The sequence below is a fragment of the Molothrus aeneus genome, chromosome 5 (genome assembly GCF_037042795.1).
Source record: "Molothrus aeneus isolate 106 chromosome 5, BPBGC_Maene_1.0, whole genome shotgun sequence".
Taxonomy (NCBI): Eukaryota; Metazoa; Chordata; class Aves; order Passeriformes; family Icteridae; genus Molothrus; species Molothrus aeneus.
The window spans coordinates 24,983,673-24,999,494 of record NC_089650.1 but is presented as its reverse complement, the minus strand read 5'-3'; the positions used below and the strand labels follow the sequence as shown (position 1 = coordinate 24,999,494).

The window sequence follows — 15,822 nt, the reverse complement described above, 5'->3', positions numbered from 1 at the left end:
AATGAAACCAAACAAAACAAATACATGTGTCAGAAAGCCAGTTTTGAAAAATATGAGAAAGGAGAAATGAAAATCAAATGTGAGATATTAACTTTCCTTTCAGCAAATATATAAATACACATGAAATTTGTGACAGATTATACCAGAAACATTATTCTTCAGGGTTTTTTTGGTTGGTTTTTCCTTTGGGTTGGTTTTTTTTGGGGTGGGGGGGGTTCTTTGTTTTGGTTATTATTTTATTGCACCAGAAAGCTTGTCACCAAGTGAACTTAGAGAATATAAGGAAGAATGGAAGAATGTAAAAAAAATAACAATTATAAAGATACCATGTCTGATTTTGTTTGCCTGCTAAATTGCCACCTACCAAGATACCACTCTGTAGCACCAGCCTCAATATAAACCCTGCTCAAATTCAGGGTCTATGGCCGTGTGACTCAGCAGTAGGTGCTGGGCAGGAACAGAAGGTAATAAAGCAAGCTTTGCCTCACTTACTACTACACCTTCCTGATTTCTAAACATGGATTTCTGTATGTTTTCATCAGTTTCTGTAATACAGTAACAAGAGAAACTGCCCCGAAAGGAAAAAAGGTAGTGTAGGTTACCAGCTTGTAAGAAAAACAAGGCCAAGAGGAAGGAAAAAGGCAACACACCACTGCAAAAACACAAACTTGGACCTTTAAAACAGTTCTGTGTAATATTAATTACTAACACTAGCATTTACATCATCAACAATGCTTTAAGTACCAAAAGGTAAGTCCCATGAAAAAGTGGCTAATTAAAAATAAACCAACATCTTGAATATGAAAATGGGAAATCTGACCTTCCTGGATTAAAGTGTGGCTGGACTACAGAGTATGAAACTGCACCCCGTTACTGACTTTTCATCTGATGCATTTCTGTGATTATGAGAGATGTGTTTTATAGATGACTGAACACATCCAATGTCATACTAGACTACTCCTCAATGGAACTTGAAGGAAACCCAAGATATCAAGACACAAAACCAAAAAAGCATATATTCTATCTTTATAGAAAGAACATTGCCTAGGGCAGTAACTTTTCTAAAGGAGTATTTGCAAGTGGAATGCAAGAACTTTAGCACCAGAATGACAAAAGTTCTCAACAGAAGGTCAAAAAAAGTGTTAACTGCTGATAACAAAGGCAGTTACCCTTTAAAAAGTCTGGTAAAAGGCATGTTGAAGTTATCTGTTACCTAAGCTGAAATTCTTTTACTTGTTGTAGTGACAGTGTTCTGGAGAAGAAATGAGTCTGCCAATCAAATAGATCAAAAGGAGGTCCATCAGCTTAATCAAAACCATACTAGTAATTTAGAATATGCACTTGGGTTTTTGAAGGGGGCTTCTGAAATCACCAAGGGTCACAGAAATATGAAAGTGGGAGTTTATAAAAGGGGTAATGCATTTTCTAGTGTAACCTTGAAAAAGGTTGAGAAAAATGATACAAGCATGACTGAATGGAGATAGTGCAGTGACCACTGCAAATCAAAAGAAGTCTTAGAAGTCTTGATTGTATTCAGCTTCAATTTTTTTTCTGTCTAGTACTGAAATCTTCTGGTAAGTGATCATGTACTTAGATTCACAGAAGTGACAATCAGAAGAAAACCTACTGCTTTCTCAGGAGTCAGAGAGAATCAAGTTCAACAAAACCCAGTAAATATGGCACAGACAGTTCTGCAGCTGCCAAGCACAGAAGGAAGGGGGAAGGAGGAAACTGCTCAGAGAATGCCGCAAGTAGTAATGTCTGCTTGGTACACAAGGAAGCCACCTGGATGGCAAGATAGCCTGAGCATTCAGCCCTAGGTATCTTAGATAAAGTGGCTTCCTCCTTCCAAAACTAAGGGCAGAAGAAAATACTGTACTGCTCATGACCAAAAGCCTGGGTCAGTACTGCATCCAGCTTGCTGTTCAAGCATTTAAACAACTGAGCGGAGCTGAGAGTGCCCTATTTGCGCATGAGAATGGAAAACTACAAACCACATTCTAATCTGAAGCCTATCAGCAAATTCTTAACACTTTTATCAGCTGAAATATCAATTAATTTTGTGTATTTTTCTTAGGAGAAGGTACACTTGCCCAGGTGGACCAAGAGCATGTTGAGTTACTCAGGCTGTGTGTCAAGGCCCCCAAAGCAGTTATACCCTGGTAAGAGTGAAGCTCAAAAAAACCTTGTTTTTCATCTACATTCTTTTGGAAGGTGACCATCACAACACAGACCTGCCTACAGCATCAATTTGTAGCCTTTGTATTTCCTTCTGTTCAGTTACAAGTACTAGCCGTGCAGCTAATCCTCTCAGGGGAGAATTATCCCCTATAGCAATGTGGTAGGAGCAGTCTGATCTGGAACACACTTCTGTCACTAATGTGACAGTCAGATGGATAAGAAGTGTTTCTCAGGATAAAATATCTGGGAAGCAGGCTGGTGAACAGTGGGTTATGGCTCTTCGCCAGTTCACATGCTAAGACAGCTAACAGACCTTGGACTTCTGGGAAAGGGAAACAGATGTTTCAATTTGCACAGACTGTTTCTCCTTATTTTTTATCCACCACAGCTCTTAATGATGCACTCACTGTCCACTGCATAGGCACAGGGCCCCCAATGAACACTTACAGCTTATAACATAAATTTATATTAATGCATTACCTATTTATATTAATGCATTACTTATTGTCTAGCAAAATTAAACTGAAAATGCTTTAAGCTATAGTTCCATGATCTGGAGAAATGTTTCATATTGCATGACGAAAGCACCTGCACTTAAAATAGAGATATACGTGTAGACATTCTTAAGCTATACCACTGACACTTCAAAAAAATTATTCCCTCCATTTTGTTTGATAAACAGTCCTACTGACTTAGTACATAATCATTCATATTAGCAGAAGAGTAGAAGTAATTTTAATTAAAACCTAACAGCTGTTTGAAGCCAAACTCTTCACACAATAGATGCTCACACCTACTGTCAGCATGGTTCCTGCCTGAACGAGTGGCAGGAAAGAGAAAGAAAAAGAAAAAGCAGCTGCTTTACCGACAATTTGTAGTCTGTGGATTACAAGCAAAATAAACTTTATCTAGGCAACACAATGAGACTCTGGTATTTTCTCTTTGTCTTCTAAGCACATGATAACAAGGAACAATCATTATTAAAAACCCAATCTCGAACCACAACTGCAGCGTTGTTGAATTCAGAAGCAACCACATTATCACCTCCCTGTCATGCTGGCCCAAATTATAACTGATGGGGGAATGGGGGGGTGGATATTACAGACTGAAAGCTGGTATTTCCATGGCTGCTACTGTGCATGGGAAGTTTTCACCCCAGCAGACTTTTCACTGCAGAGCAGGGCTCTTTCTCATTTCACTACCACCACTTCATATTCAAAATGTTTCATACTTAGGTTACATTGCAGTATGCTGATTTCCTATCTAAAGCAGGACAAGTTAAGGTTATGAAATTTCCACTTTCAATTGCTATGGAGATTCTGCTTAACAAATATGTTTTTCATTTCTCTCCACTGTTTATTTTGTATTTCTCTATATGAAAATTTTGGAAAGATCAAGTTTTATTTCCCAACAGAATCTTTCATATATTCTGCAGCAGAGAATACATCTTCTCTTTGACATTTTATTTGTAGCTATGCATTATTTAGGATGGGCAGTGCAGTGGGGATGGGCACTAAAAATCAGAATGTGTATTCTAATGGACAAAATGTGTCAGGAATAATAATTTATTTTTTTTTTGCTAATTAGCACTTTGAGTACAGTATGCAATTTTTAGCAAGCATTTAATAAAACCTGGTTGGATTGCTAATTTTCAGAATCCTAGAGGAAGTTCAAGCTGAGCATAAAAAATTTGTTTATATGTACAAAACTCCTGTAACTAAAAAGGATGTCAAGGTTTCAACTTTACCTGATTAGTTACCTTCAAAATGAATTAGGACTTCTGTCAATTCAGCAGAAAGAGCCAAACATATATAACCAAGAAATTATGTACAAAACCACTATAAATACAGCAAATATTGGTCAAACTAAGCACAAGAAAGGACACAGCCATAGTGTGACAAGCACATTCATCTTAGTGAGGAGGAACAAAGAATACTGCTTTATCGCGTTATCCAACTGTGTGTGTTTAATCAAATACCTTCCACAGTGGATTTCAGCTGGAGCTAATGACCTCAGCAGACTACAGCAAAAACATTCTGTCACACATGTACTAATTTACTGCAACCTGTAATGTACAGCATACAGCTATAATGCATCCTAAATGGCTATAAAGGGAGGATATCCTCAGGCTACCCAATGTCTAGAGACAACAGATCGCTGCCAGCCATCAAAATAAAACTGAATAATAGAAACTTACTTCACAACATAGTTTGCTTCTTTTTCTTTATATAATCACATTGCTACTACTGAATCAGCCAGCTCCACCGCACAAATCCCACAAGACATACAGACACAACTTTTTACAAGAGGAAAGAAACCTTGCTTTGGTTCCCCCAAAGGTCAAGGAAGTAAGTGATCCCATTCCACAAGGAGCAAAATGAGTAAAACTGGGTCTTCTGTGGATTTATACCTTGCAACTGAACTCATATATGGATATTGTGGTTTTTAACTAGCGGTGGATACATTAGCAATGTCTCCCAATGCAAAGCTTTTTTCACAGAAATTAATAGAGAATTAGAATCTGAGATTTCTAGCCATCTGTCAAAACTGACAGAAAATGACCCATGGGATAAATAGAAGGAGGAAAATACAGGCAGACAATGTAATTTCTTAAAGCCTTTTCACTTAGGAAATGAGGAAGTTGACTGAAAAGATTATCATTAGAAAGGTATTTTAACCAAAGCTATGAGATTGTTGCATTTTCCTCCCTCTGGAATGCACAAACAGGTACAAGTCCAACTTTATCTGCTACAAAGTACTTTTATAAAGCAAACTTAAGTCCACCAAAAGTATCTCTTATTCTTAAAATTCAGAAGTGAGACTGTTTGCACTCATCAGCATGGAATCTTACAGGAAAAGTCACTGTATCAATACTACGGTGATTTGAGGGAAACATTACAATTCTTACAGAATATACGTGAATAGATGCCAAAAAACCATTTGTTCTCTCTCTCATTGACTGAGCAAGCCAATGAAGAAATAATGCTAATTTCAACAGTCAGAAGCAAGCATTTGGAATTTGGTAGAAAATAAGAAAATCAGCATTGCATATACAAAAGTTAAAAGCTTCCTAAAACCTCTTAAACAGTAATATTAGAATTGTTTTACAATTGAAGAGGCAAATGAAAAGATGCTTTTACTTGGAAAAAAAAAAAAAGCCTTCTGAAAAATTACACAGGAATTTCCTGACCTTTACTATTCCTGAGACCTTTACTAATTTCTTTTGGAGTTCTTGAATTCCAATACAAAAGAGAATCCTTGAATGGTTCTTAGCCCTCTCTGGAAGGCCTGATGGATTTCCATTTCAGTTTGTTAATTTCATTATGAATCATTAATTTCTTTTTTTCTTTCCTGTTCTAAATATGCATTTCAAAATTGAGAAGAAACAGACAATGAACAAAAAGCAAATAATCCTTTTAAGTAATTTCCTTGATTTTTAGTTTCTCCAGCATACATTCTGATAAGCAGGTTTTCACAATGACTTTTTTCCTTAATTGAACTATCCTGCATAAACCAGTAAACCCACCTTTGCTCTCCAAGTAAACTTCAGCAAGCAAAGCCAGGAAAACAAAGGTCTTAGATCAAATAACAGAGAAATTTAAAAATTTGAATACAAAACCTCCCAGGTGCAAGAAACTATCTAAATAATGAATACAACTAATTCACACATTTTTGAAATCATATCTGCACTATATGCTTGGAGCCTTGGAATTCCAAGCATAACGGAACGCCTCACAAAAAAAATTTTTTGGCATGGACACTCTACTGTAACTTATCCAAATCAGTTTCTCAATCCAGTATTTGATATGAACCTTGAATGAAAATTCAAAATCTTACAGCTATGCCTATTGCGATGTATACCAAAAACAGCAACTACAAAATTCTACATCTTTCTGTAACAAAGACATCATTATAACTGCAACTTTTATACACTCTAGAAAAAGGGAAGTGTTCTGTTTTAGTTCAGCAAGGGAAATGACAACAAAGCAAGCACAAGGGTGGCTAGTATTCATAATGAGAGCCATAAATAAAGGAAATTATGTGCACAGTTATTCATAAGGTACTTTTCCTCCTTTTGTTTACCATCCTGTAAAGTTCCGTTCATGAAAAAAAACAGGAAGAGAGGAAAAGGCTGAAGCAGTCAAGACCATCGCTGCTGCTGTACCATTACTTTTGCAAAGACTAGCAAAACAGTGTTAAGTAAAAAATGTCTAAACCATGTATCTTCTTGAATACATTCAGTGGCTTGCACACAATGCAACAAAAAACTATTCAAATGCTGCACTTAAGAAATTCCTTCCAAAAATTCAGGTTTCAAAACATATTTAGATTTTCAAAATTAACAGCTCATAAACAGTGCAAGATAACCATTGTTCTGTGTGATAAATGGAGACAAATTTAAATAGTATGAAAATAATGCTCTCTGCATGAAATATATGGCAGAATGGTTGGTTAAAGTTAATTGAAAAGACAACCAGTTACAACAAACAGTTAAAGCAACCCCCAACTCTCTTGTCAGTTGAAATGATCTTTATATGAAAAGTGAATTACCTCCATTGAGATTCGTCTGTGTATCCGGTTTCTGAGACAAACTCCCGTGGGAGACTGAACTTCATCAGATGACGTTCCAGAAGCTTGATCACTTTCCCCATCCGATCCCATTTTCAAATTTTCATGAACAATATCTTAAAAATAATCCAAATAATTGAAAATAGTTAAACAGAAATGCCTCAAATAGCTCTTTTGTACAGATGGAAAATAATTGAATCATTACTGTGCATTGAGTTACAGCAGAGTCAAAGACTCATCACAGCCATGGCAGTCTTGATACATACTTTTTATGACTCAGTAATAACCACAAAATGAACAGGATTACTTTATAGCAAGTCTATGCAAACTTTCTTGAACTGCAGCAAAACCCAGTTGTCCAAAACGAAAGACAGACATTCCAATCCCAGCTGTAATTCCAAAAAAGCTAACTCCCCCTCCCAGCTGCAGTTCCTAAAATTCCTCAGTACCACTTGTCCTTTAGCTGCTTTTGCATATACAACGTTGCTGAGAATAATTAACATTTTCAAATCAGACTAACTAATGCTGGTAACCTAAACATACCTTCAGAAACTTTAAAGTCCTACCAAGAGGTATAATAGTATTTTCAGAAATGGCAAATACAGAAGCTTCAAATAGAAAATCCCCTGGCATCCATGTGTGAAGTCAGGGGATGTATTATAACCATCTAAATCAAGGTCAACAACATAAAAGTGCATTCAGTAGAAGACCTGACTTTTAAGAGCCATTAAGCGAAATTTGTGACCTTATGGAGGAATTTACCTAACTGCTTGAGTTATGCGATGCAGGACCTTCGTGTCACCTGAAATTGTTAATTTTTACACAATCCTTAAGATGCCTGCACATAAAAGCTTATGTATATGGTATGTACACATACATATATACATTGCTTTTAAGAACCAAAGGATTTTTCAGACTTTGGAGACAAACACTGTAATGAACAAAAGAAAATCAAGGCAGTGTCGTTATAGCATAAAGAGCCAAATGATTTGCAAAAGGACACACGGGAAAGTGGCCATACAAGTAATTCACTATGAGTAATGCTCCATCATCAACTTTGAAATACCTGAACTCCAAAATTACTCCAGAGATTAAATACCTATATATACAAAGTAAGTGCTTCAAAAGACCAGTTTCCCTGCTGTCTCCTGATCCTTGTTAGAAATCATTATCTTCTACAAGGTGTAGAAGAATCTGAGGAACAACTAAAAATCCCAGAACTCTATCTCTGAAAAATAATAGTATTAGCTAAACACACAGAGATCAATTCAGCCTTACCACCAACACACCTGGAAGTATTTAACATTTGCAAAGCAGTATAGCAAATTAAAAAAGCCCTCAAAAACAAGAAGAGAAACTGCAAGTTCTACCACCATCAACAACCAAGAAAATTGGATTTTCTGGGGAAAAAAGCACACTAGGGCTATGTTTCATTATCTGCACATCTTCTAAAATATTTGTCTAGCTTGGCTCACACAGAATCATGCACACTTCAAAGGAACAAATTCTTCTTCAGTACAAACAATTTCCTTTTATGGAAAACAGAATGGATATAAAAAGAAAGATTAATTTGTAAGTTATTAGCAACACATATTTTAACTCAGAACACTGTAATTAAACACAAACAAAGCATGCATCTCATGCACAAAGCAAATTTTCCAGCAGTGATGCAGATTTATATTCTTTCTATTAAAAATCCACACTGAATAAGAATTTTCCCTGTAAGTCATGCTCAGATTTTTCAGATAAATGAAAAAAAATCAAAAACCTGCACTCCTTATACAATGAGCCATCTTTTGATTTCAAACAAGCTAAATACTTATCAGTGCTTCTAAAAGCATGGCAATTTGAGCCACAGGAAAACAGTTTCAGAAAGTGTTTCCTAAAGATCAGCCACAGTTTTCAAGCTAAGCAGAAAAAACGTGACTCTCTTCTGCCAAGTCTCTAAAAAATGTCTTCTCTGTATTGACTTGACAACTATATTTTTAAAAATCTCTAACAAACTGTGGAAAATTAATTTTATTAATACAAAAGCATTATTTAAAACATACTTGCAGCAAAGCTGTTATGCCAGCATTGTTATATCTGGTATAATAGCACACTCAGCATAGTTTCTTTACTAAAAACCCTCTTTTAAAATACTTTTCTGAGAGGTCATGTAATCCAATTTAGCAATTACAGCTCTTTAGATTCTGTTAGCAAAATGAAGTGTAACAGCTACAGAGAATTGTTCCCCAATCTGTTTATCCCCATGTTAAAACAAGCCCACTGGTTGGGACCCAAAGTCTACTGTCTTCATGGAAGCTAGGCAAGGTACAGTTATCTTGGCAATCTCACAAAATCAAACTGACAAAATTAAAGTAGTAGTACTGTGTTTTAAGCCATGGTGCAATTACATAATTTCTTTTTTAAAGAAACTGATACTTTAAATAAAGTAATTATGGGACTGATACTGTCATATTTGTCACATTTAATTCATAAAAGCATTTGTATTATGAATTTACAAGTAAAAAAAGAGAATTGGAGATGCCATGCTCAGAACTACATAGAGCACCCTAGTTGACAAAGATAATTCTTTTTCTACTAAAAAGATCACCTATGTAATAACACACAACTAAGCACTATTTCAAGAACTAGTACCACAAACCCATATACTTGGGACAGATAACGTAGCTGCAAGGAAATTCTGTTCTTTGTAAATCAGGAATGTGAAGACAAAGAGGGTCTGTACCAGTCAAGTCTAAAAATGCAGTATTTCAGACTTATATAAGATGATGATTTGAATACCACTGTGATATGATTAATTCTGGTAAGTCTGGATAAGCTACATACCCAGAACGTTTATGTAGGATACTGGCTGGAGCAAGCAAAAATGTGTCATTAAGCACATGCATTTCCAATAGGCTAAATACCCAACTACTCCTATCTATAAGGGTTTGCAGATGTTTTAATTATTTTCTAAACAGATATAATTTTAAGCTTTTTAAAAATAACTTGACTGTGCTGTCATTTGATATAAATGCATTCTTTTATTTGATTCAATTAAAAAGGCAATAGTAGAGCCTTATGTTCATTATTCTAATGGCATAAACCCCAGACTAAGGCATTAACCCAGACATTTTAATCATTTTTACACAGGTGCACAATGATGCTTAAATAAGCAATGATGAAAACCATTAAAATATTTCCCTAATTTCTCTAAGCCTTTCTATAGACAGGTTTACCTGCATGAAAGCTTGCTTGCATAGTCTTCAGAGGTTTTAATCATTCAATAATGTATTGAATTGATCTCACTGCAATACCAAGCCATTCTCTTACATAGATTATTTATTTTAATGTACTCTACATATCTCATTAAATATCCAGAATGGCCATGTAATGAAAAGCTAGGTGCAGATGACTACAATATAACAGGGAAACTACAGAAGTACATTTAAAGGAAAAGGCTGTCCTCATTTCTGCTGTGAGGAACGCACCACAGAAGGAATTAATACAGGGAACCTGCGGTGCAGCAAATGAGAACTCCTCCAAGTGAGCCATAATCAAAGTCACTGATTAGTACTGAGTCAGACTGCATGATCTTTCCACCTTACTTCAAATTATTACAAAAATAATCGTGTGACTTGCATAACAGATTTCTTCCACGGTGCACTTTTCCAAAGCTTACTTTTCTATGAAGTGGCTACACTGTATGATTAATTTCAGTGATAATTCAAATTGAGGAAGACCATAGTGAGAAACTGCCTTTGCCATTACCATTACTGAACTATGGAATGCTGTATGGAAACATCATTCCTTTCAAATAATATTTATGACAAAATGAAACAAAACTTCTCCATAACTGTATCAACACAACTGGCAAAAGGAAGGATTAACTCTCTCCTGGCTGTTACTGCAGTTCACCAGCAGGGCCAACTTCAGTTAACTCTGCACATTCCAGGAGCCTCTCCAGAGGTGATGTTAATATAAATATGGAACAAAGACAGCTGGATTCCTTCTGCATTCAGCCAGGTCAGGTCCAAAAAAAGTTTATTACCTCTGGCTTCATCATGGACTGCAGCAGCTAAATGTTTCCAGAGGTACAAGACTGTAGAAGCTGAACAGATGTAACTGAACTAAAAGAATCTATCAGTTAAACCCTCATTCAATAGTTTCACAATCTGGTCCGAAAATCACTTCTATTATTTAAAATCATTCTGGTAACTAAATACTGAAGTTTAAAATTGCTAAAAAATTTTCTTAAAAAGGCATAGCTCAAAAATTTTTCCTTTACACAGCATTTTACAAAATATAAAGCTAACAGAGAATTTCCAAGTAGAAATTATTTTTAAAGTATTTTGGCATTTTACACATTATCACAACTGCAGAAACTCAAGTTCAACGCTCAAAAAGCAAATGAAACTCCAAAATCCTCCTGGGCTTCTCAATCAATTTTTATAGTGATAATCTCATTCAAACATGGGCAACATGAAGATGCACTTGTGGCAGGTCTCAATCTGGTTTTCTTTAATGAAATAACCATCCTTTACCTCACATGATTTTGTATTTCAAGGATACCTTTCTGATACCACTTTTCTACCTACAAAATAGAGGAAAAACTGTAAAGAAAAGAGGGTGGATGAAGAAAGCAAAGTCTCATGCAGTGTAGCATATTTGACTATTTTGTTTCTGATGCCATTATCCCAATAGAAAAAACCTCAGCTTCCTGATGAGCTATAGCCATTCTCATATGGCAGGAACAAAATAAAGAAAGATGTGAAAAAGGAGCAGAAAGAGGAATTATGATTGCATATACCTGTACTTCTGTTTTTTACTACTAGATAACATGCACAAGTAGCTTGTATTTCCACCAAATAAGGAGTTTTAAAAAAGGCATTATCATATCCAAAGCAAAAAGATGTGTTTAACATAGACATAGTGAGCAACCAGGCCCAGTGGAAAGTGTCCCTGCCCACAGCAGAGAGGTTGGAACTAGGTGATCCTTTGAGGTCCCTTCCAACCCAAACCATTCTGGGATTCCATGATACACTCTGTACATACATCTATTCCATACCACTTAAAAAAATTAGAAATTCTTGTTAAGGGCAACACAAGTGAGAGCATACAGGCACCTCTGTACTCAAACACATCTTTGCTGCTCCTGTACTTAGTTTACGTGTATCCAGTTTGACAAATAATCCATAAAGACTACATATTCAGATAAAAACAGATTCCTCTAACTACACAATTTTTTAAAAAAACTCTCTCTTTCTGTTAAATTCTTGGCAACTTAATTATTGGTTTGGCAAAAATGAAAAAGCAAATACTGTTTACAGGACTTGAGTGAAATCAGAAACTGATAGAGTAGTCAAACCATGCACATTAAAACCCATTTTCTTGTGTGGTAACAGCAGCTGCTAGAGTAAAGTCAAAAGGATATACATCTTTTTTCAGTTGGAATGGTAACTCAAGCAGTAAAAAGGGATTTTTTTGAACATGATGAGTGGTATTACACCAAAGGAGGATATAAGTGGTTTGACTACTATCTTGAAAATTCTTAGCTTAATCTCAAACATCAGTTTATCACACTTCTAAAGAAGGGCAGGAGATTGCAAAATAATAAAAACTCTAATTAAGCTGTGACTTGCTCTCATTTTCTATTTTCAATTAATTAAGCATAATTTAAAATAACATAAAAACAGGATAAAACATTAATGGTGACTGGAGGCACCAACATGACAAATCACTTGAAGAAAAAAAAAATTCATAACTTATTTGCTTCACAGAAGCACAAACAGCTCAGGACCACAACAAAAAGGTAATTATCACTGAGTTGCCTGAATTTGTACTGAAATAAACATTTTTTTCTCTAGAATAATGAGATGTAATACAGCAGTTCTTTTAAAATTCCACATATAAGATGATTATCCTCTGGTTTTTTTCATAGTACATTTATTGTACTTCTTGCCAATGCTTAACTGAGGTGGATACATGGGTTCCTTTCAAAGTATTAGGAAAGAATATTTTGATACTTTTGCAACTTTTAAAGTTGTAAAAAATTCAGGGGTGTTTTCTGTGTGCTCTTCTAATTGCTTTCTTCCTGAAAATCTTAACAGACATTCAGTGCCTTAAGAACAAATTTCTCAAAGTCCAGAAAAAATTACTGCATATTGAGAGATTTATGAAAGCAGTAAGAGTATCTGTACCTCTTGCTATGAATCAATACCAACACTATTTTTCACAGAAAAATTATTTGAAACAAACAATGCAGGAAATTACCTAATCTGCTCCCATTTCTGGGCATTGCCATGAAAGAGCCGAGGCTGCCCCCGATGACGCTGTGTGGTCTCCGTAAAGGGGGCTTCTTGAAAGATCCCGTGTACTGGTGGAGAAATGAGTGCATGCTGTGAGACGTTGGAGGCCTGCCATTCTTCACAATAGGCTCTACAGTTCACAAGGATCAAAATATTCATTGCCACAAGTAAGGAGGATTGTCAGGAACATGCCAGAAGAAAAAAAAAGAAAGAAGAAAAGAGTTAGTAAACAGGAAATCACCAGTCTGGTAAAATTATCTTTCATGCTAACAGCAGACCACCATACTATGGCCATTTCTCCATTGACAAACAAGTACAAAACATGGCATTAAGTGTTACCCAAACTTCATTTTACTAAATCCTGTCACTCTGCTGCTGGACAAGTAAATGCCCTGAATATACAGTCTTATAATGTCAATAAAACCAGAACAGTGTAATTATTTTCTTCTGTCTTACTGCACAATGCTTCATCTTTACTTTTAAACAGGACAGCTGTTAGATCAACTGTGATGAGCAAATTCAACTATAAGCCTTCGAAAATATTCTCCCCCTCAAAATTCTTGTGGGTCACTAATACCAAAGCCTTACCACTGGAGATCTTTAGAAGTAACCATAGCTGTCTATACCTCCCAGGGCTGTCATGCCGTAATTAAAGTTATTAATTTCCAGGGTATCAAAAAAATTAAGCATTCAATTTTTTATTTTGGCTTTCTACTGGTTTGTGTTTCAGATGGTTCACAGAGATTTTTTTAAAAAAAGTTATTATCATTGATAAGCACTTTCTAAAAGAATGAAGTGTTAGAAATTTTTACATCTCATTTACAAGTGTGAGCAGTATCTGGGTATTCATGTTCCCTCAGCAACCTGACTCCTCACACATGGAATAACACTCAAGGATAGACATGGTCCTAGAAGCAGGCTAACTCTGAAAACATGAGGCTTTTTTTTACCCCCGAAAGAAGTAGAACAGATGCCCACTTGCACTGACTGTCATGACAGTGGACTTAGCAGAGCCACCAATGAAGTCATTCATACAAGAAAATAAAGATGAAATACTCTCACTTCAGAAACGAGATCAGAGTCATCTGGCAGCTACATGCAAGCACTCTCCCTATACTAGGAAAAAGAACAGAAGCTATGCCCAAAGAACAGTTGAGATTCAATAATTTTGTTTTTCCATTATTTGATTCTTTTTAACATTACAGATTCATGTTTGTTATTATTCAGAAGACAGAGAAGGCAGCAGCCACACACTGAGCAACCACAGTGTGAGTGTTACTGAATGGAGCAGCACCCACTGGAGCCACTGCTCCCAGGGTGTGCTCAGAGCTTCACTCATGCCTCTTGGGACAGGGAGCAGTTGGGATGCTATTTCATCACTCCACCTTATATACCCACATGCAGGGATCCCAAAATCTTCCTTTACCTTCCAAAAAAGGGGAGTAAGAATAATATAGCTAGGAGAACATATTTTATGGAAAGCAGAATTTCAATGGTAAAGGAAAGGAAGAGCAACAAATGCCTAATAACCTAAGGAAAACAGGATCCTGAAGGGAACACCCTCTCTCCTCACATATACAAAAACCTTCTAGATACATTATAATGATTAGTCTAAAGCAGAGACAGGAGTACACAGACAGAATTACCCAAGGACAGGTGAATGACCCTAAGAAATAATTATACAAGGAATTTTTGCATATAAACATGAACAACACAGTGAGACAAAAAAAGACAAAAAACATTAACTCATCTGCTGCAGGGAAAAAAATAAAACCCCTGGGGGAAAAAATATGCTACAGACCAAAACCAGAAAGGACATGTCAGCACTGTTACAAACCTGCCTGCATCCTTTCATTAGCATCCTTCATAAACACAGTGTTGGAGTGGCTGAACATGAGGAAAAATACACCATACATCTGTGTATACGTTTGTAAAGCATGGTCAGGGTCTTCAAACCCCTGCATATCTCTGTCCCAAACGCTCATTTCTGTTCGAATCACTTGCATCACCCTTTTGACTTAAGAGTGGAACCAGCTTCCTTGTTGCATGCCTTTAACAGAAAATTTATCCTAGGGCAGCAGGCAGCCAATTCCCCATTAATTTTCAATAGAATCTGTTACTATGTCCACATGACAGGACACAGGCTCACATTCAGCACAACTGCTGCTTTTGGTAAGTTAACATTTCCTTTTGGCTTTCCAACTTTCTCGCTAATTTAATTTGAATTTGATTAAGTTTCTAGTCTAAACACCTCACACTGAGTTTAGATGCAGCGGTGAACAAATGAATAGTTCCTTGTATGTTATGGCTTTTGTCTACTCATGCTAAAAGCAATCTACCTTCATGAACTGTGCAGTTCATGAACTCTGCAAAAGAGGCCAGAATTTATGAATACATTGAATGTCTGCATAGAGATGGAGTTTTATGTTCATTACTAACATGACAGTGTGATGCATAGAGATGACTGAAAAAATCTGTTTTCCTCATGGCACTGGTAAATTTGTATGTATTTTACAGTTAAAAACAAAATTCCTAAATATATATCCTAACATATGCAAAGTTCAACTCAAATATAGGGATAAATACACATCATATAAACAAATAAATTTATATTAAAATGAAAGATAAATGGTTGATATGATAAGATCCAATTATACAGAAATAACTTTTGTCATCATAGGAAACTATTACTTTCCTTTACTGTCTTAAGTACTGTACTAAATTGTGGACCCCATTATAAAACTTTGCAACAATAATTTAGGTCAAATAGTAGGACAGG

At 35.9% G+C, this 15,822-nt stretch overlaps 1 protein-coding gene across 2 annotated transcripts in view; it reads right to left on the bottom strand.

Annotated features, from left to right (window-relative positions):
* Positions 1–15,822, bottom strand: part of CDK17 (cyclin dependent kinase 17) — a 90,867-nt gene that overhangs the window by 28,328 nt on the left and 46,717 nt on the right. For both annotated transcript variants that reach the window (XM_066549578.1, XM_066549579.1), the window contains 2 exons: positions 13,009–13,173; positions 6,733–6,866 (listed from right to left, as the gene is read on the bottom strand). In XM_066549578.1, the coding sequence (XP_066405675.1) occupies positions 6,733–6,866; positions 13,009–13,173 (299 nt within the window). The remainder of the gene's footprint in view (positions 1–6,732; positions 6,867–13,008; positions 13,174–15,822) is intronic.